Raw genomic sequence first — 21,312 nt, forward strand, 5'->3', positions numbered from 1 at the left:
GTCTTCCCCACCGACCCTTGTGATCAGACGGTCCACACGAGGCGCGTGGCCCCGGATTAGCTTTTCTAGTGTGGATGGCTAAATAAATAATTCCCCTTAGAAAGCAGAATAAATTCCGACTTAGATGTGTGTTTTATTCTGTCTCCCTTGCCTAATCAATCTCTTTTATATAATAGTATTCCTCCTCTTCCTATCTCCTCATCACAACTCAGCACATATTTCATTCTCTCAAGCTTTGAAATAGCCAAAAGGAGTTTTCTTCTCTGATCATTAGCAACTGTCATATTCATATTGATCAAACAGTTCATCAACCAACAAACCAAACTCGGAGTCTTTCGTTTCTCTAACAAGGATTGATCTGATTTTAGTTCTAAGAATATTATCGATCAAGAAACAATGGCAAGGTCCGAGACATACGAAAACGACCTCCATCTCGAAGCAACTGAGCTCAGGTTAGGATTACCAGGGAGCAAAGAGCCTGAAAATCAATCTAACTCTAATAATGTGACTAGAAGTATCAAGAGATCATCACCTGATCAACTTCCTGCGGATTCCTCTTCAACAAACAATTCTAGTGTTTCTGATGCTAGAAATGAAGATTGCCCCCCTCCTTCCAAGTAAGTTCTGATTCATAAATCATACCTAAAAAAAATAACAAAATGCAGACTAATAATCAATCAAACAATAATAATAATACGAAATGAATCGAAAACTAAACGTGTTTCATCATCAAATTTGCAGGGCACAAATTGTTGGATGGCCACCAATCCGTTCATACAGAAAGAACACCCTTCAGACCAAGAAAAGCGAGTCTGATACATCTGGGATGTTTGTGAAAGTAAGCATGGATGGAGCTCCATACCTGAGGAAGATTGACCTGAAGATGTACCAGAGTTATCCAGAGCTGTTAAAGGCTATGGAAAGTATGTTCAAGATCTGTATCGGACAATACTCCGAAAGAGACGGATATAATGGATCTGATGTAGCACCCACCTACGAAGACAAGGACGGTGACTGGATGCTGGTTGGAGATGTACCATGGGAGATGTTCATCACCTCCTGCAAAAGGCTTCGGATCATGAAGTCTTCAGAAGCAAAGGGACTTGGATGTCTATAAAAAAAACAAACAAACACATGAGCAGATTATCAATCTTTAAAACTCACAACATATAGAATCAGCAGATTATCAAACAAACAAACAAACAAACAAAAAAAGCTTCTGCTCGAGGTTTTTCTTTGTTCTTTTTTTTTTTTTTTTTTTTTTTAATTTTTACTTTGTGTCTCTCTGAAAGAGAGGCTTAGGAACACATACAGGGAATTGTCAGATCAGATTTTTCTTTTTTTTTTCTTCCCTTTTTTTTTCATTTTGTTTTCTATTTTGGTTTCTTGTGACCTTCTTGGATGGTTTTGAGTTTCATTCTGGTTTTGCAGCAACAAACTGATAACAAAAGTCAAAACCTGTACTGTTTTTTATACTTTGGATATATATGTATTTGCCTAAGATTCAATTGTACAAATGCAAGAAATATAGATATGACAGAAAAAAGCCAAAAGTAACAATGACATTGTTGACATGATATATACTCTTTATGTGTTTTAAAGTGTTCTCCATTTCCTCTAGCAATACTTGCATTTCAGAATTCAGATATCCTCAGAATTTACTTTCTTTGATGTTCGTAGAAACAAAAATGATTTCAACAAATTAAGATCCAGCACCTGAAAAGTGTAAAATTTCTAATATTAAAAAGCAACCATGTCATGAAAATCATCTCACAGAAAAAGGAAACATGAGATTGAAGAAAATTTAGCTAAATTTGGCCACAACACAGATATATTTGAAAGTCGGAAACAAATCCATAGAATCATATCCCAAATGTTCATTGAGTTCAGACATCTGTAGAGGCAAGGGTTTTTTGAATTAATCATAGTAAAAATCGTAGTCTAAGTTACACAGACTCTTCATTCCAAAGTAGAGTGTCTAGTTCTGAGTTCTATCCACCTCACCCCCTGAGTTGTAACATGACACTAGGATCACTTCAACTAGACCAGAATATCAGAAGTAAGAATGAGAAAGCCTTAGCAACAGATGTTTATTACCTGCATCTGTACAAATCTACTGTTCAGTTCTTGTTTCAAGTCCAAGTAGCACATATACAATTCTCTCAGACTACATTTAGCCAGACTAGCCCCTAGAACTCTCTAGAACTATAAACTATTAGAAAGAAGCTAGATGAAGGTTCGTGCAGTCATCTATTCTACCAAATTGCTACTGATAAGCAGAAGCAGGAAGTTCCGTCACAGACATAGCAAGGGACTAGCCGTAGCACTTTAGCAGGACATACTCCTATGTCTTCAATATAAAAGAGGTATCATCATTATTCCAAAATTAAGAAATTGCTGACGCTGCCATTGCCACAACGTACTGTAAGAAAAAGTATCAAACATGACCTAAAGAGAGAATATTCAAACTGCCCTAAACTGTAACATAAAATGTCATCTTAAAGTTCATGGACCGTATAGTGGATTTACGATCAGTTATCATAACTAAATCCCAGTTACATGAAATCGTTACAGAGGATAATTTGCTAAACTAGAGTAATTTATAATCAAACCAGACTAAGTTCATTATACTCACTGCTAAAAGATTTTGTAGCCAATTCCGCCATTAACTTGCTTATTATCCATGTGCAGTGCAAAAAATAGGCAGGAACATTGCAAGTTGTATGGTGACATATTACTTCATTAACAAAAAATGACTACAACTGCAAATCAAAACTAGATCTGAAAATAATTAAGACTGATTATAGGGTTGACCCTTCTTAAAAGGTACTTTGTTCACAAGGAAGCCAACACTAATCCTTCAAACATTGATGATAAAGTATAATGAAGAAAAGTACAGTGTATGTGAATGTGAGATTAGTTGGTCAAACTACCCTTAAAGCTTAGGGACGCACAACAGGGCTTTATAAAACCATTAAAAGCTAACTGAAAACCAAACTGTCAGTACATCGACCCGACCTTAGACAGATTCAGTGGCTCACCATAAATACAAGGGTTTGATTATTGCCAGACGAAAGTAACAGACAAAGAGATCCAGTTATCCGCAGTTACACTCATTTCTGGGCAAAAATTTAGTGACCAACTGATTTCCCCCCTTCTTTGTCAAGTAGGTTCAAGTCACTAAGAAACACAGCTCAGAAGTCAGAAAAGCATGTCGAACGCTAAGTTATCACAGACCAGAGAATTACTCTCCTACTTAATAAAGAAGGCTTTAAGGGAAATAGAGGATCAACCATGTCATTAGAACAACCAAAGAAACAAATCACTGTCCCGGTAATTAAACCAGTAAAACGATGAATAGGAAAAATGGAATCATATCCTGAAAAAAGGGTGAGTAGAAAAATGTCATTGAGGGTTTATATTCTTTACCATTTAGACCTGTTAGCATCCTGCCAACCATATACAACATTATCATGTGATATTATTTGGGTATCCATCAACTTTTGACAGCAACTTGATCTTCCACAATATTTGTGTTCAACCAAAAGTCAAGTGAAAAATAAATACTGGTATTAAATACTGCACAAAATTCATCACAACTCAAAAAGATTTATTTTAGAATAGATTAGTGAAAACAAGTTCACATAAAGATAGACTCCGGGCAAAATGTACATTACACTAAAAGGCTACGGAAAAAAAAAAAAAAAAAAAAAAAAAAAATACACACACACACACACCAATACCATAACATACTGTACAATAGAAAGGTGATAAGCTCAAAGTTCATAAATCAACCTACAAAAGGGCAGAAATGGACAATAAATGAGCATGTAATTATACAGAACTGATCCAATAGCAGCAAAGATGTCGCAGCATCTAGTAACCACCATTGAAATAATTGGAAAAACTTGAGTCTTCCTGCTTTTGAAAAGATTGCATTCTCGAATCCAATATTTCCAATTGAGATTTCACCCATGGAGGATTATACCTGGCATCCACCCACAGAGCTTCGCCAGTGTCTTTGTGCTTGAAATCAGGATATTTGGGAGTTTTCTGCAGAACAGATATCAGCAGCAACAAGTGAGGAATTGAACAAATCCAAATTAAATCAACACCGTCCCAACAAGGGCAGAATCCATATAGGCAGGAATTAAATGACTAAACCTTCTACTAGCTGAAACTATCACGGAAATAATCCAAGAGACCCATAAAGAAAACTTTCAACAAAACAGAACACTAAACAAAAGTGCGCGGTGGACAATCCAGAAATGTAAAATGATAAAATTGATACTTGTATATTACTAAAACAATGTACTCACTGAACTACTGCAGTGTCTAAGATAACGTCCAACTAAATTGGAAACAAACTGATTCAGTAATGTAAATATAAACTCAAAACTGTTTATTTTTTAAACAGACCATCACACTTAAGTATCATAAAAGTTTCTTATACTTTGTAGTTCAATATAATTCTAAAGGGAAGGCTTTCATCATTAAGAGCTTAAGATTGCAAATGACAATGAATCTAAAATTAGCTTCAGTAAAATCAATATTGAAAGTTACATAACTTGCACCCCTGAGACCTTGTTAAGGGTTTACACATTTTCTCAACATGATTTTTTTGGAAAGAACCTTAAGCTCCAAAAACAAACACACACACACACACCCCAAAAAAAAAGGCACTCAGAGAATGGACAATAGCATGAATCATGAATCTCAGATGAGGTGTTTGCAACGTGAGGCTCATCATGATCGTGTAATCCAACATCCAGCACTTTGTTCATTCACTTTATAAAATATAATAAGTTTCAGGAAAAAAAGTCCAAAAAAGTTGCATTAACTTCTGATAAGCTCCAATAAGCCCAGGTATGAACCATCAAAGTTCGATTCACAACTAGATAATTTTGGAAAAAATTCACACAAGTTCCAATAACTTCAATTAATTTACAAAATTTCAGATAATGGTTTTTCAAGAAATGGAACAAAACCCAAGTTACAGAAGATTTAGTGGAGAATTAGCAGTTTAGCACTCCATTGGTGAGACCCTGCCACAAGTTATATACATAGGATAATTACCTTTTCAAGAAATCAATATGTACACTATGAATTTCAAGTAATATCAATATGCAAGGAATTACATAATGAATAGTGAAGCATATGACTCATGCTGCAAAACCAAGTCAGCACCCAAATAACACCTGAAATCGGGAGGATTGCAGATTTGCACTCACTTTAGATTATAGAATCCCAAATAGCAATCAAAGCTACAAATTTATTCATGGTGAATCCATTTTCGAAGGCTATAACTCACACTTGTCATGCCCTTTTAAAAGTTGAAGAAAAATTCACAAATCTGGGTAAAGGGTCTTAATGCCACCTAAGGTCAAAAGATGGACATGAAAAAAATAGATGACCTAAACTACCTTCTATAAAGTTAATTTCGTACTTCTTAAGTTTTGAATCATGTCTTTATATGTTAAGATGCAATGGACTTTCTCCTAAAGTGAGTGGTCCCCTGATGGTCAGGATAATCATAGATGGCCTTAAACATACATCATTAAACCCATATCAATATTGTCCAGTAACACTGCTACAAACTGAAGGGGGAAAACACAATTCACAAATTTCACTAAGTATTTAAGAACAATAGAAGACCCTTGAGGTATCAGATGGCTCTGTTAGGAATTAGCAATCACGAATTCGAGATAACAAATGGCAGTCCTACAGAATGCTGATGGCTCTATCCCTCTATTAGCCATCAAATCAATAGATTAGTCTTTACACAGATCCAAATTTGCACTGCATAATGCCTGTTTCAAAGGCTTAAACTCATACCTCCTTATTTTTTCTCAATATACAATAGTAAAAGATCTTTCTGGTGGCTCCCCCCCCCCCCCCCCCCCCTCTCTCTCTTTCCCCTCTGCCACCCCCCTCCTTCTGAACAGCTAACTCAATACTCATGAGACCCTAAAAGTTGTTCCCAAGTGGAGCTTGACAAAGATTCCCAAAGTTGGTGAAGTGGCCATATGACCCTAGATGACATCAAGCAAGCAATTAACCAAGGAAAAGTCTATTTTATGGAGTAAAACCAATCACCATTTTGGACGTGTCAGCGCTTCCAACGAAATCTTGATAAAAACCTACGTATATTAATAACAAGCTTTCACTGAAGGCCCCACATGCCTATCAAAACCACAACAAGACACCACATCCAATATAGCACTTTGTGAAGCTATCCTACAGAAATAGCCCACACCCACGAGACCCTCAAGATGCTAATCGCATACTTTAGAAAAAAATTAAAGAGCAGGCACCATGTGTTGCTTAAGCCCCTGTCATGGCAACTCAAAGCCACCTTAGGAAAGGTTACTTAAAATGCTGGTCCTTACACCCCAACCAGCAAAAGCACCCGCACTGCAACTCAATGCCTATGAGACTTTGAAGATCCTAGTGTCATTTCAAATGCTCAAATGTATGCAATAATTATTGTGACTATTTCAGATTCTCTCAATAGAACTTTAGGAAAAAGACTATCAAGTCAGCAATGAGAAAATTAACATCACTAGTCATAAAATCGGCTTAAACGGAGCCTAACTTAAAAGGCTACAACGCAAAACATATGTGGTCCTTTAATAAGCACTAAGGTGATTATTTTCAATGGTAATTTGCCTATAAATCAAGTTTTTGTTGGAAGGAAGACGCCAAAATTGCTAACTACATCAGTAAACCACATTCCAAAACCACTCCCAAAATTGGGTCAAAGATGAATCAAAAAGCTCAGAGTGCACACATAAGAGATATTTTTGGACAGAAATGCAAGTTCTCATTCAGAAATAAAAAATTATGCTTTTAGAGTCATGTTAATGGCTCTCTTAACTCATGCCTTTATACCACCACCATATGTTCACAATAGGAAGCTAGAGGCAAGGTTTTAGACGATTTGAACTCATTTCTCTAAGGGGCCGTTTGGTTGGGGTTAATAAACAAAGGGAAAGGGAATGAACAACCCTCATTCCCTTTGTTGCTGTTTGTTTATCACTTTTAATCATTCCCTTTACCCGTTTTTATTTTTGAGTTTACCCAAAATCACTCTAAACTGATTCCCCACCCACCCTCCTAGACTTTTCCATTCCCTTTGCTTAGCCACCACCATGCCCACATCAACCACCACCCTTTTACCCTACCCACAACGCACAACCACCCAGCAACCACGAAGTCTCTCCACCGGCCATCGCCGACCCCCAGCAACCTCGCCGCCTCTCCCCCGCCACTCGCCGACCCCTGGAAATCTCGCAGCTCCCTCGAAAACTTTCCCCGACCCCTCCTCGGAACTCGTTGCCCTTGTTCTCACCTCTCCTACCCCTCACCGAAGGTCGTCGCACCTCCCCCATCCCTCCCCTTCCCCGAAAATATCTTCACTCCCCGGAAAACCGTCCCCCCACCAACAAGCGAAGTTTGAATTGAAGAAAAACGAGCAAAGTTCGACTAAAGAAAAACGAGTGAATGTTTTTTTTGTTCGATTCCTCGAAGTTCGAATTGAAAGAAAAACGTGAAATTGTTGGATTTCTTAATAGGGGTTTTCTGGGGTTTTAGGGTTCTTATATGGGTTTTCTGGGGTTCAAATTGAAAGGGATTAGGAGAAGGTATTCCGGGGAGGGGAGGGATGGGGGAGGTGCGACGGGATCCGGAGGATTCCGACAAGGTGGTGGCTGGACGGTGGGATGGCCGGAGGAGTGGGAAAGTGAATGAAAAGGGGTTGTGTGGTGGTGTTGGTGGTGGTGTTGAGGTAGTGGTGATTCCCTTTGTTATTTTAAAACAAACAACATATTACATGGAATGGTTTTTCATTCCATTCTCTTTGAATCCCTTTGTTCATTCCATTCCCTTTACCCCTTGCGAACCAAACGGCCCCTAAGGCCTTTCCAATATAATACTCCCTTTCTGTCCTTAAGAGCGTTCATATTTGACCTAGCAATGAAAGCAATCAGAAAACGATACATAGCTCAATGGACTACCTTATTCTTCCTATTGTCCCACCATTCTGTTGGATTGGCAAAAAATGCTTGCCATAGCTCTTGAGTGGAAAGCTTATTAGTTGAAGCAGAGTTGTCAAACTTCCCAACTGTAAGGAAAAAATAAAATAAAATATCATGTCAGCTGAAACATTCAAAATAAAAAAGAAAATTCCAAAATCATGCCCATGCAACTCTGCTAAATAAATTAATCACCTGTTGTTGAACCAGAGCTGCCATCATATAAGACCACTGGAGAAGAAGAGTTCCTTTCAACAAAGTTTAGTTGCTGAACAACTACCTGAGAATCATAAATTATGAGTCTGCATATTAGAAAACCATATACAAAGCTATGAAGCAAGGTGCAAGAATTATAATCATACATAACTAACCTTGTAGTAAGTCTGTTGTTTCCCATCTTCACTTTCAACAGTATCTGACACCAGACGGCCAGAGACATATATCTGCTGACCTTTCTCCAAATGCTGATGAGCTACATGTGCCAGATCTTCCCAAAATGTCAAATTGATCCTACAACACAAGTACAATTGACTTACTTCATCAGTTCTCATTGACTGAACTAAGCTGAACTGAACTGAGGTGAGCTGAACTGAACTTATTAATTAGTGATTTTTAACTACGGATTAGTGATCTTTTATTATTTATTATTATACATATGTATATATACAAATATACATATTAAAATATTTAAGAAAAATATACTATATAATTAAAATATTTATGGAAAATATATTAAAAACATGAAACCCCAAAATATTTTAAAAACATATACTATTTAATTAAAAAATAAAATATTATTATGACAAAAGAACACAAAACACTTTGTAAAAAATTATCACAATTTTTTTAAAAAAAAAGAAAAAGCTGGAACGAAATTAAACAGAGCCAACCCCCCCAACTATATACCACTCTCTTTATTATTCTAATTAATACAATGTTATTAATTATTATTATTATTATTATTATTATTATTATTATTATTATTATTGTCGTTGTTGTAATAAGAGCTTAAAAGAATGAAATTTAGCTTTATATCATTAGCAATATCATTAGACATAAACTGAACTGATTAGATCCGAGCTGAGTTGAACTGAACTGATTAGAGCTGAGCTGAAATGAACTGAACTGAAAATAAATGTATGAGAACAGGCCCTAATACTTTTACCACAAAAGGTTTTAGTTTGCATTTGATGAATCAACTCAATCAAAGCCTTAATCCCATGAGTGGGATTAAATCAAATCAAATGCTGAACATAAAATTCACTTTTCAATTTACCCACAGTGTAGTCTTTTATAAGGGTCTTGGTTCTGGCAAGAGGAGCAAGAAGTGTTTTTGACATGCAATTGATGGCAAACTACACAGTACACATAGCTGGATTTTGGCAGTAACTAAGACAAAAAGTAGCTAAGTTACTTGATGCAAATTTCTAGCTGAACCACGCATATTTTACTAAAAGATTTTAAATAAAGAAAAGGGTAATCAACAGAAACACAAAGTCCCCTAAGAGAATACAAGTATACAACGAATCAGTAAACAACCTGGAAATTATTGTGTCAGTGCAACCAATAACATCCCTAGTTTACTTTACTACACAAACTGAAAGTAACCTTCAGAATCTAATTGCATTTGACAAAGATGGACAATGAATTAGCCAAATCCCATGCCAACCCAAAAGCTCTTAGCTATTAGCTGGAGAGTTTAGCCACACTTATAAATCTAACTATCTTTACATATCTAGAGCACTCATTAGTGTGCGCATGGAAATCCCAGAAATCTCTCTCTGACATGTGTGTTCCTCTAAATCTCCATGAAACTTTATATTTTGCTCTGAACTCACGGCAATACTCAGAACCTCCAAAGTGCCAACTTTACTCTCAACTCCTATCGCTTTTCATATTGCAAGGGTATTCTATTGATGGAGCAATGCAGCAAACATTTATACTGGCATAGTACCCCTACTGTGACCAACTAAGCCCCATCAGATCATAGCATGCCTACATCAGTAACCTTGACTTTGAAGGGAGACATGATCTCAAGAATCCAAGAGAAACATGAGTGCAATCTTGAGGATACTTTCAGCACCCGATTGGTAGGCGGAAATAGTGATGACTTTATATAGTACAGTGTTTATAAAGGAAGTTACATGCAAATGCCCATGTCAACATCCCCAAACAAAGAGTGTTTCTTCCTAAATTCCCATTACCATTCAATCCCATTTTTGAAGTGGTAAGACGTGGTAATGGGAGTATATAAAGAATATAATATGTTTGGAGCTGGACAAGCACTGCCATGGATATGAACAAGGGACTATGCTTATAAAGCTTCATATAAATTCAAGCACTCTTAAAACAAATAAAATAAAATGCAAACACATTGGAATATTGGATCAAGGAAATATATGACTTGTGAGCTAGCTACTTATTTGTCGCACAAAGCATCCATACATAAGTACATATGTTCCACTATTTGGTACCAGAGGAATCACTGAAGAAGGCTCACAGAAAATTAACAATAGAGGATAAAAAAAAAGGCTTTACCTAATCTTCCATCTCAACAAAAATGAATCTTTTAAAAAAAAAAAAAGAATCTCACTGCCACAAAAAAAATTGAAAAATACATTATTTAACAACCAACTGTTGATATTAATGAACCTTAAAGGCATACAACTAAGGAATTTCAGTCTTCTAAATGTGGCTAGCCACTATGTTCAAGATATTAAGTAGAAAGCTTTATAAAAAAAGGAACCACAGTCAGGATTTAATGAACACAGCACAAGATTGCATCTGTCTAGTCAGGCAAGTCAAAATTTTCAAATTGTAAGAACATGTTTCCCAATTATCATCATGCATAGAAGGGAAAGCCATCCTCACCCAACAAAAAAAGCTAGCGAAATGACCATCAATGAATCGAATAAGTTCCTTAGAAAAAGCTTTGATTCCTCAATTCAAACATAGATTTGCCTTACCTACAATTACAGCTGCCAAAGCTATTGCTTTTATACATGATAAATCAACCAAAACATCCAAACCTTATTTTCCCTTGTTCCATAAAGAAATACTCAAACTCTAATAAGCACCAAGCATTTCATTTGAAAATTAACAAGTGTCTATGGTAATTACACTCTTTATTCTCAACAAAGTAATCCTACACAAAATTTGGTCCCTTCAAATTACACCCTAAATATTACCTAAATTGAAAGGGACAAAATCAAAGTTGTGTCTAAATCTCATAACCTTTAGGAACTAAACACCAACTACAAACACATTCTCAATTTAGTTGTTCCCTCACACAAATACACAATCTGACTAGTGACTCTAGTCCCGGCATTAAATAAACACGACAACGGAATCATACGACTTCCTGTCACATGCTCGATAAAGTATAAACAATTCCCAAATTCCAGCACTATCCCAATTGCCACTATGAAAACACCAAATTACACAAACTCAACCGCTATCATCAGAGCAATACAATAAAATTTATAAAACCAAATCATATACTAAGAAAATTTAAATCATAATCTAAAAAAGATGCGAAATTTAAAAGTACCAACTAGTATCAGTGGGAGATTTCCGAACAGCAAGACGGGTAGAAGCAACAACTTTGCCAGAGCTAAGTTGATTAAATTGAACAGGCAATGCAACAATGCCAATAAGTTGAACAGAATTACAGAGTTCTTTCTTCCACTGAATGTCCGAGGGTCGTGGGTATGTTCCAGAAGACTCGTAAGCGTCTCGGTTGTCCAATGAACATCGCGGCAATGTCTTGCACACCAAGTGTTTGATGTTTTGCCTGAGAGAAAATGAGATAATTGAAGGGGTTAATGGAGATGAACATGAAATGGGTATTAGGGTTTTCAAAGGATTTTGAAGTTTGCAACACAAAGTTGTTGTTAATGTTGCCATTTTTGTGTTGAATATTGGCTTTCTGTGTTTTTTTGAGTTTGTCTCGGCGCCAAAGCTTGGGGACGATTGTATCCTTCAATGCCGTATAGGCGGTATTTGTGGTTTTTCTCGTGATTGTGGAAGTGATTATTTTTTATGAGCTCTTTCCCAATATAATACTACCAAAAGACTCCATTCCCAAACTACGGTCATTTTTTCATAAATTCCCTAAATTCAGTCCACGTAAGCAAGTGGAAAATAAATCGTTATTTTATTATCGGTTTAAAGAGAAGTCGCTACTTGATGTGGCTGTTTTTAGAAATGGAAATTGCTACTTCAAGTAGCGGATTCTAGTACTATGATTTTAAAAAAAAAAAAAAAAAAAATAGAGCTAGCAACACGAATTTCTATCAACAAACAAAAAAGTAAAATAAAAATCACATAACTAAATTACTCAAAGATTGAATATACTTATTAGGAGAAACAAAATAGAGCCAAATTAAGCTTATTAATACTCCCAACCAAACAGAACTTGAAAAACAAAATTAAAACTTGTTAATTTGATTAGATAGATAAAAATTGGATTTAGGTTTTAATCCGACACCCCTATCAAGCGCTACTCTTATCAATGAATGAATCAGGTGGATCTCTGCTAGGAAGTTGAACCCTATGTGCACTTAGGTGAATACAAAAGATGTTGTTTTTCACCGTTTGAAACCTCCTAGATTTTTTGTTCCTAGTGAACTTAAAAAGATTGAATACAAAAAAACTTAAAAAGATACACCCTAACTTCCTAGTGAAAAACTTAAAAAGATAAACCCTAACTAAGAGGTCCCAAAATGAACAAAAAAGCTACCCTTGAATACAAAAGGTGTTGTTCATTGCTGTCAAAATGGGAATATCCATCCACAATTTAATACCCAAAATAACAAGGTATACATGTTTCGCGTCCCAATTGGTATAAGGTTATAAGCTTTCATGCCCAAGGTTAGGATTCTTATCAGTTATCACTAAAGTTTAGTTAAGAGATAATCTTGTACTTGTGTATAAACGCACCCTAAGTGTGAAACATAACGTTAAGCTTCATGCCTCCTTCCTACTCGTTTATAAATTTTTCTTCACCCTCATAAACTATATAATTTTATTTTTTTTATTTTTTTTTTGGTAAATCATAAACTATATAAAATTGATGGAAGGGGTAAGGCAATATCAATGTTTGGCAACGTTGTAATGCATATTACCAAGTCAAATACAGGGTGAAGTACAACAAGCTCCAAAAAAATCACTATTCAACTGAAAGCTTTTTCCACATGTAATACCAGAAGTACATACAGAGTAACAAGGATTATTATGTTCTTCCAATCACAGGGCTCATGCAGGTCAGCAAGAGCTCATCCGTACAACAATCTGTCACCTAAAATCACAACTAAAATAAAGCACCAGAGATGTGAAAATGGAAACAGCGATGGCATCAGTACAAAAAAATTGCTACAAGCTCTTCAGAGCAACATGGTGTATAGTTGAAATAAACATCGCTTATTTGAAGCATCGTCCTGCAGCTGCCACCTTAGCAAGCATCAAGATCCCTGCATGGAGGCGGCTTTGGTTCACCTAACAATGTTTTATTTCCTCCTTCTGGAGCACATTTGAATCGGTTTGGATTTTGGGTGCCAGGCTGAAACAGAAAATCAGAGTAAGAGCAGTGCATTGCATTTACATGGATCTATTTGACTCCCATCACTCTATAATATTAAAAAAATTACACAGAAGGATTAACAGGAGGGTCAAGTTAGAAATGCATTATGCAGAGTCAGCATAAAGGCAGAACAGCAGATACAAATGAAAAATGCTCTTCAAGGCAACATCAAAGTTAGAAAAATATTTCTCCTTTCGTTTTGTGTCCAACCCTAAGTACCATCAAGTGTTTTTGGGTGCATCTATAAGTACAAAAGTTTCACAACCATGTATTTTAAAAGGTCTTCAGGGAATGGCAAGCAATGTTTTTCTAACATAACTGGTATTTTCACGGGTGTAACTGTAATTAAACGGAAGTTAGAGAAGTTAACGGCTGTGCAGAATTCAGAATCACACAGCCCTTGTAAATATATATACTGTAGTTATTGTAGTTGTTACTATTTCTAGCATATGTATTGAAATACAAAATAACTATTCTAATCCATAATGGGGGCTAAGACATGAGCATATTAGTAGTGTTTTCATGTATTGTTGTTTTTGGTTTGTGAAGACCGACAAAAGATAGTATTAAAACAAATTCATTAAAATATTGTGCCAAAGATTAACAATCATATCCAGCACTGAAGTGAAGCATAGAAAAACAAAATCAAAGGAGCATCAAGATCAATGACATGAAGCGTTGGCAGCAATACAAAACAGTGATGAGCAAAAATTGCAGCATCAAGGAGGAGATTGAGAGCACTTTCAACATCAAATAACACATAATAAAGAATGACAGAGACTGCATACCCTTGGGCTGTGGAGCGTGTAATGAGACTATTTCAGTAGCTATCCATTAAAAATCTCAGGGATGTTTCTAGACATGAAGAGACTTGGTCTACTAGCTGTAGCTATTAGACGGAATGAGAAACTCCCATACAGCAATTACAGCCTTGCAGGGAGAGTTTTTGAGCTCTGAAAGTTACCCTAGGTACATCGGAAGAAACAGGTAGAGGATAGAGGCTAACTAGTTAGAGTAATAGAGTAACAGTGAGCTACTCACTATCATAATTTCATCAGGATTGTACAGAAACATATTGCAAGCGTAGAACTTATTAGGATAAAAAATATGATTCCAGAAGGTCCTTTTTTCTCTTTTACAGTGACTACCAGAAAGAACATGTAGCTTTTTCATCCTACAATTAGGATGTCAAAATAAATTGACAGCTTGACCAGGATTGTATCTGGCCTCTTACTACTTTTTCTGAAATTCTGACTAAATTTATACATGATTCACTTCCATTTTTCATGCATAATAGTATAAGATATATTAAATAAAAGAGAATTCACAGTATCAGCTTCTGCCTAATTGTCCACTAAATAAGCCTTGCTATATGATAAGAGTAAACAAACAAAACTTCAAAGCAGTAGTCCAGGGGTTTATTGAGAAAGGGAAAAAAAAAAGAAGTCAGCTGAGTAGACTTACAGGTGGCTTCTCTCCCCTCTTCAGCATTTCAACAATTTCTACAACACGCTTTGGAGTGACATCCTCCTGCATTTGACAGAGCACATAAACATAAATTTCCAGACATGCCTTAACTTGTTTAATTGATGACTTAACAGTGAGAAAGGCAGCCTTACAATGTAGTTGTAGGTATATCCTTCAGATCCATTGGAGTAGTCGGCAATGGTTATCATAGGAGCATTCACACAACATCCCTGTTAATATAAAGCACAAGGTGACTTCTTACTTCATATAGAATCAAAGTCAGAGAAGTGCAATAAACTGCATCAAACAATCAGAAAAATGAGGAAGCATTCACCATGCACTCCATTTCTCCAACAGAGAAAAGACCATCCTTTGTCACTTCTGTAGATGAGAATACAAACAAAAACTATTAAACAATTCCTGATCTCATCATCGAGGGTCTTTAAGAAACCTTATAAGAAAAAGATACACGCGACTAACCATTTCGCTTCACCCCCAGATGATTCAATAAGGCTTCTTCAATTTCTCGTGAACCACGGATCATACAAGGTGTTGTTCCACAAACCAAAAGATGATATTTTCCAACCTGAATAAATGACAACTATTTGATGAAGCAAGAGGAAAGTATCCCATAATACAATTGGAAATCAACCAATCATTAATTTCAAACCTTGCTTCGATTGAACATCGAGTAGAAAGTTGCAACCTCGTACACACGGATAGGAGCGACTTCTATAATCCTGGCCACCTGCATAATACACAACAATTCAAAGAAAAAGTAATCCAAGTATCTTGAGCAAAAGAAGACACATGCTATAATGCAGTAATCACTCTCTTAATTTCATCCATTCATGCGAGGAAGCTAATTACTTATTCCAAAAGGAATTTCTAGAGATATTATTCAGTTACGTCTTTATATTTGTAGAAAGAACAACCAAGTGTTCCTCAGATTGCTACATTGATGTGAATTTTCAAAATACACCGACAAAGAGTCAGGAGTCAGTCAAAGCTCTGGCAAATTAAAAACAAATGGTAGTCATCATAGCTTTACTAATTTCCCCTCTAGACAGTAAAGACTAAAGAGCATGCATGCTAAAAAATTAGGATATCTGGTGCACAATTCAAGACACTGAGCTACAAAATATTCAATGAATTAAATACCCAGGATATATATATGGAATAAGTGTGATTTGCTGAAACCTCAACCAACAATCTCTATTCCAAAAATGAAAAATCAATTCAATAACTTAAGAAGAACCCAAGGAACAGCATGTAACTTAACTGAGGCCATATCCATATCAGCATATCAAAATTTGACAGTCCAATTATATGTTAAAACACTTTACTTCTTAATTCCAAAATTTTATTATCCATGACTTTGAGCATCAAAGATATCCCTAGTTCCTAGTATAGAATATATAAATATAGTATTAAGTCTACATTAGTGCAACAAGCCTAATAGTGAATAACATCTTTTTTGGGTGAGGCCACGGGAAAGAGGGGTGGTTATGTGTTCAAAATCTTCAAATCAAGTTCACTTCAGCACTGTAGGCTTGTAGCCAAGTAGTATGTAAGAAAATTATTTAATCCGATACATTATAGATCACTGCATCCATGTTATATGACTCTAGCACACCTTCAATTCCTCCTTACCATCACAATCTCCAAATTATATTCTAATCAAAATAAGTAAATCTTTTGAAAATTATTAAATTATATTTAGAACAAAACCATAAGCAAGACATTTTGTAGGCATACCTCATTCATAGCAGAAACAGGTAGCCAACCTCCATGCTGTTGTTGTGCAAGATCTAGCAAAGGAATGACAGCAGACTGCTTGTAATTGGATGGGTAGAAAGACAATATTTCTTTCACCTGCAATCAAATTTAAGAAGTCATAAATGTAACTCATCTCTAACACTGCTAAAATAACTTGCCACCATTAAAGCTTGAAACATATAATCGCTGCACAGGTTTAAATATGTAGACATTTCGAGAAAATAGCCTGTCATTATTGTAATGCTAATTGTTCTAATTAATTAAAACTAAAGGCATCAACAATAGAATTCAAGTTTACATGGAAACAATTAAAAGCATATCTGACATGAAAATGAATAGATAATCAGAAAAGGATTTTAAGGTTAAAACTGATGCAAAAACAGCCATCTTACAGTGCTTATGCAAATGACAATATTCTGAGATAGTATTATGCAAATGACACTTTAGTCGGAACTTTCCAAGTAGTATAGAGACAATTTCTAAAAGGCAAACAACTGAAACAGTAGCACTAAGAGTGGTACAAGAACACCCCATTATAAACAGTTAGGTAAAGGAAACTGGAAGAAGAGTGCAAAATAACAGAAAAGGGGGAGGTGAGGGAGTAGGGTAACGTAAAGATAAACGCAAGCAATAAAGATCAATAACAGGTAGACCACCTAGTAGAGAGGACAGAGAAAGATTGAAGCAAATATTGGTACAAACAGAATGACATAGTGTTGAAAGACTGATGTGAACACACAACTCCTTATACGAGGGATGAGATTCTGTTAGACGTCTTATCAACAGCTCAAGTAGTTGAATGGAGAGATGATCCAACTTCAACGGAAGATAGACAAGACATAGGAATTCTAACATCCCAAATTTCCAATGTTCATAGACAAAATAATGGTTAAGTTCTAGAGCCAAACCCTTCATCATAAACTCCAGGTCTCTAGGTATCAGAATATCTTTTGCATTCATAACCTGACATTTTGAATAGTCCAAACTCCTCGGGGATACGTTTTACATTCTTGTTGGCAAGGGATAAGAGCATATGTTTCTTAGATCCAAGGTTTGCTTATCATACTTTCAAGGGCTCTCATAATAACAATGAGCTACAGCCAACTAGGGTACATTTGTGTTATAATTTAACACATTCACATCTTTGATGACTGCACTAAAGTATTCAATTTGTTGTCCGATAGTTTTTACATGTTCATTAAGTTTGTAAACATTGTATCCCTTGATGAATACAATGTCATCTACACCTCAATGCCATAATTGATCCTTGGCCCATTGTACATAATGTATCTCATCTCAGGGTAAAAATCGGCTACGGAATTACTCTTGGAAAAAAATTATCTTCATAAGCTAAATCAAATTATCCTATACATTTAAATTGTACAATCATATACACTAATCATGAGCTTGGTAAATACTTGCAATATATTACATGAAACTTACACTTAATATCAATGAACTTTTAAATCATACTCCATCTATGAATGATTAATTATATTCATAAACACCAAAATTGCAACAGAAAAATGCATATAAAATTAGCTAAATTGTTGAAATTCAAGTTAAATTAACACAAAATAAAAAAATTATTCACCTTTTGATTGTTTGTTTCAGTGAACTTCCATTGATTGTTAGGATTGTTATCCGGTGTATCAATGTGCTGTCAATCATATCAAATGAAACAAATTACATTCCAGTACAAACCTAAATAATTAAACTTAGCTCAAAAAAATGCAATTCAAGTAAACGGGTCAACCCAAAAAAATGACAAATCAAGAACTTACGTAGTTGAGCGCAGATGAGAAGGATCGAGAAACCTGCAAAAAATAATAATAGGAGAGAGAAAATTTTTCAGACGTCTCGTTTGATTGGTAGAAAATGGAGGAGAGAGAAAACAAAATTCGACGATAAAAATGGAGGAATTGGCAGTAACCTGAGGAGATTGACGGAAAACTTGACGGATCTCCAGCAGCCGTTGGGCTGCCCTACGAGCGAACATTTTTGGGAGGAGAGAGAAAATGGAAGCTTCAACAATGGAGATTTGGGAGGAAAGAGAGAGAGAAAGAGAACGATGGTTTTGTGTAGTGATACAGATGATGCGCAATTGAGCAACGAGGTGAGTGTGGTTGCCACAAACTTGGCCCAGTTGAGAAATGTGGACTTGCGTTTGGGCTGCGGAAAGAGTGTCGTCGTAAGCTAATCAAAGTAGAGTTTGTGAATTAAAACGTGTCAATTAATATGAAACGGAGAAAATATGTAAAAATGACCGATATTTACTACCATAGTTGTTAGTTGATCTCAATGTACATTATCAACCTATCTAACTTTTTTTTTTTAAGAAAATCATACTCCAAATGTATAGTTGAAAATATAAATAGTCAAAGTTGTGTATTGGATTTGTATCAAGGACATGGTTAACTCCAAATGGTAAGTGTTTGTCGTTTGTGAGCTTTTCCTCCATTGTTGAAGAATTTCTCAACATCCATTGTTAAAATATCCTTTACTTTATTTTTTTTAGGAGAGAACACTGGATATATGGGTTAACGTGTGAATCTTCTCATTTGTTGAAATGACACAATAACCCTCCTTGTTTGACGAAAATATTCTCCCCTAAGAAAAATACAATGTATCTCATGTTGCGAAACTTGTACATTCTCCTCAACGCATCAAAAAGAAAAATCACCAAAAAACCACGAATATCACATATATCGGCGTTAAATAAAACAATTGACAACAAGTTTTGGCGTCGCCGAGAGAAGCACAAAAAGCCTAATTTTAACACAAAAATGGCAATTAACAACAACTTGTGTTACAAACCTCAAAAACCTCTTGAAACCCTACTATCCATTTCATTTTCATCTCCATTCCCCCCTTCCATTATCTCATTTTCTCTTAGGAAAAACATCAAATACTTGGTGTCGCGCTATTCACCGAACAACGAAGATAAACATGTGCAGGGCTCATGAGGGAGTCAACGCACAAAATAGTCTAGCCAACGCTGGAAAGTAGTCCTTGGTTGTCTTTAAGAAAAAAAATTACAATTAGGTTATAAATTGCCAAGACATTTTTAAAAGGTCTTTTCTGAACAAAAATGTTGGTTTAAAAGTTTTTTTCGACCAATTTTCTTTTCATAAGAGAATATTCAAAGTTTCAAACCTCTTCATCAATAAGTCGATAGTATGTTCTGTACACCCAAGTTAATTATTCTTTAAATTTTGCTCTTTTAATAAATGAGCAAAAAAAATTGCTCATTTATTAAATGAGCAAATTACCAGGGTGTACGGTGCACCCGGGTGTATATAACAAATTCTACAATAAGTCTATTGTGAACCATGATCCTAGCTGGACCACCGACCCATATACGCTTACTTCTCGTTATTTCTTTCTAGTTAAAAACGGCCCATTATACATTTTCACTTTCTTTCTTTCTTAATTTCTTTCCCACACAACTATATTTTTTCTAAAAGAAAAATAACTGACAAACAATTAAATTTTTTTCATTTCCTCTTTCAATTTCTCATCAACATATTCTCTCTCCTCTGCAAATCGAGGAACTAGCATGGAAGAAAGGTAAATTATATTTCTGAACAACCTAAAATTTCTGTAGATTTCTTTGAATTTGCTATTAATTGTTAATTAAATTTCTTCATTAGTTAGCATTAGTTAAATTTTTGTAATTTGTGTATAATTTCATAATATTTTTAACATTTTTTAAGAGACTTGACAAATTATTCTTCAAGTAGTGACGAAGATGAATTGTTGAAGCTAATCCGATCGATTTCAAGGCGTGGTACATTGCGATTGTTCAAATATTTTTACTAAATGTTCAAATTTTGCGATATTCGAATTTTTTTTACTAAATGTTCAAAATTTGCGATGTTCAGATTTTTTACTAAATTTTCAAAATTTGCAATTGTTCAGATTTATTTACTAATGTTCAAAAGTATAGGCGCGGTACATTGTGATTGTTCAGATATTTTTATTACATGTTCAAATTTTACGATGTTCGGTTTTTTTTACTAAATGTTCAAAATTTGCAATCATTCAGATTTTTTTACTAAATGTTCAAAAGGCCCTAAAAATCTGGGATTGAGGATCTTAAGGGTAATAGGCCTAACTTGCGGTTTATAATGGAGTAGTAGATATTTTTGAAATTTTGTTTAAATTTTTTTTTTATTGTTTCGCAATTTTGATTTAATTTGTAATCTAACATATATATATAAATAAAGTAGGCATTTTTGGAGAGCATTCGGCGCGCCACATAAGAAAAGATATTATTTTGACCAATTAAAATTTTTTGATTTAATTTGTAATCTAATATATATATATATATATATATATATATATATATATATATATATATATATATATATATATATATATATATATATATATATATATATATATATATAAAGTAGGCATTTTTGGAGAGCATTCGGCGCGCTACATAAG

At 35.1% G+C, this 21,312-nt stretch overlaps 3 protein-coding genes across 4 annotated transcripts; 1 reads left to right on the forward strand and 2 right to left on the reverse strand.

Annotated features, from left to right (window-relative positions):
* The first annotated feature begins 210 nt into the window (after positions 1-210).
* Positions 211-1,581, forward strand: LOC145567146 (auxin-induced protein 22D-like). The gene is made up of 2 exons (XM_081626381.1): positions 211-617; positions 742-1,581. The coding sequence occupies exons 1-2, from the start codon at positions 397-399 to the stop codon at positions 1,115-1,117; spliced, it is 597 nt and encodes a 198-aa protein (XP_081482507.1). The 5' UTR covers positions 211-396; the 3' UTR covers positions 1,118-1,581.
* Positions 1,582-3,540: 1,959 nt separating this feature from the next.
* LOC145568202 (protein OSB1, mitochondrial-like) lies at positions 3,541-12,050 on the reverse strand. Of its 2 annotated transcripts, none has more exons than XM_081627638.1 (5): positions 11,584-12,050; positions 8,405-8,543; positions 8,230-8,313; positions 8,016-8,126; positions 3,541-4,053 (listed from the first exon to the last, which is right to left on the reverse strand). In XM_081627638.1, exons 1-5 carry the CDS (start codon positions 11,937-11,939, stop codon positions 3,877-3,879), a joined length of 867 nt encoding a protein of 288 aa, XP_081483764.1. In that variant the 5' UTR covers positions 11,940-12,050; the 3' UTR covers positions 3,541-3,876. The 2 variants fall into 2 exon arrangements, with proteins under 2 accessions (XP_081483764.1, XP_081483765.1); XM_081627639.1 differs by having other exon boundaries at positions 8,016-8,122; positions 8,229-8,313.
* Positions 12,051-13,200: 1,150 nt separating this feature from the next.
* On the reverse strand, positions 13,201-18,953 carry LOC145568203 (NADH dehydrogenase [ubiquinone] flavoprotein 2, mitochondrial-like). Its single transcript, XM_081627640.1, has 10 exons — positions 18,794-18,953; positions 18,645-18,677; positions 18,455-18,520; positions 16,840-16,956; positions 15,752-15,829; positions 15,562-15,667; positions 15,416-15,462; positions 15,234-15,311; positions 15,079-15,144; positions 13,201-13,593 (listed from the first exon to the last, which is right to left on the reverse strand). Exons 1-10 carry the CDS (start codon positions 18,857-18,859, stop codon positions 13,486-13,488), a joined length of 765 nt encoding a protein of 254 aa, XP_081483766.1. The 5' UTR covers positions 18,860-18,953; the 3' UTR covers positions 13,201-13,485.
* Between the last annotated feature and the right edge of the window lie 2,359 nt (positions 18,954-21,312).

Source organism: Chenopodium album, chromosome 11 (assembly GCF_948465745.1).
Source record: "Chenopodium album chromosome 11, dcCheAlbu1.1, whole genome shotgun sequence".
Classification (NCBI taxonomy): Eukaryota; Viridiplantae; Streptophyta; class Magnoliopsida; order Caryophyllales; family Amaranthaceae; genus Chenopodium; species Chenopodium album.

What these genes read in the sequence shown, in the direction of transcription:
- LOC145567146 (XM_081626381.1), top strand. Translation starts at nt 397, where the DNA reads ATGGCAAGGTCCGAGACATACGAAAACGACCTCCATCTCGAAGCAACT. An exon ending in GATTGCCCCCCTCCTTCCAA is followed by an intron (nt 618 to 741) that starts GTAAGTTCTGAT and finishes TCAAATTTGCAG; the next exon opens with GGCACAAATTGTTGGATGGC.
- LOC145568202 (XM_081627638.1), bottom strand. Translation starts at nt 11,939, where the DNA reads ATGGCAACATTAACAACAACTTTGTGTTGCAAACTTCAAAATCCTTTG. An exon ending in TCTCCCACTGATACTAGTTG is followed by an intron (nt 8,544 to 11,583) that starts GTACTTTTAAAT and finishes CTTGTGTTGTAG; the next exon opens with GATCAATTTGACATTTTGGG. An exon ending in AACAACAGACTTACTACAAG is followed by an intron (nt 8,314 to 8,404) that starts GTTAGTTATGTA and finishes TATGATTCTCAG; the next exon opens with GTAGTTGTTCAGCAACTAAA.
- LOC145568203 (XM_081627640.1), bottom strand. Translation starts at nt 18,859, where the DNA reads ATGTTCGCTCGTAGGGCAGCCCAACGGCTGCTGGAGATCCGTCAAGTT. An exon ending in TTTTCCGTCAATCTCCTCAG is followed by an intron (nt 18,678 to 18,793) that starts GTTACTGCCAAT and finishes TATTTTTTGCAG; the next exon opens with GTTTCTCGATCCTTCTCATC. An exon ending in AGAGGGGAGAGAAGCCACCT is followed by an intron (nt 13,594 to 15,078) that starts GTAAGTCTACTC and finishes TTTCTGTTTCAG; the next exon opens with CCTGGCACCCAAAATCCAAA.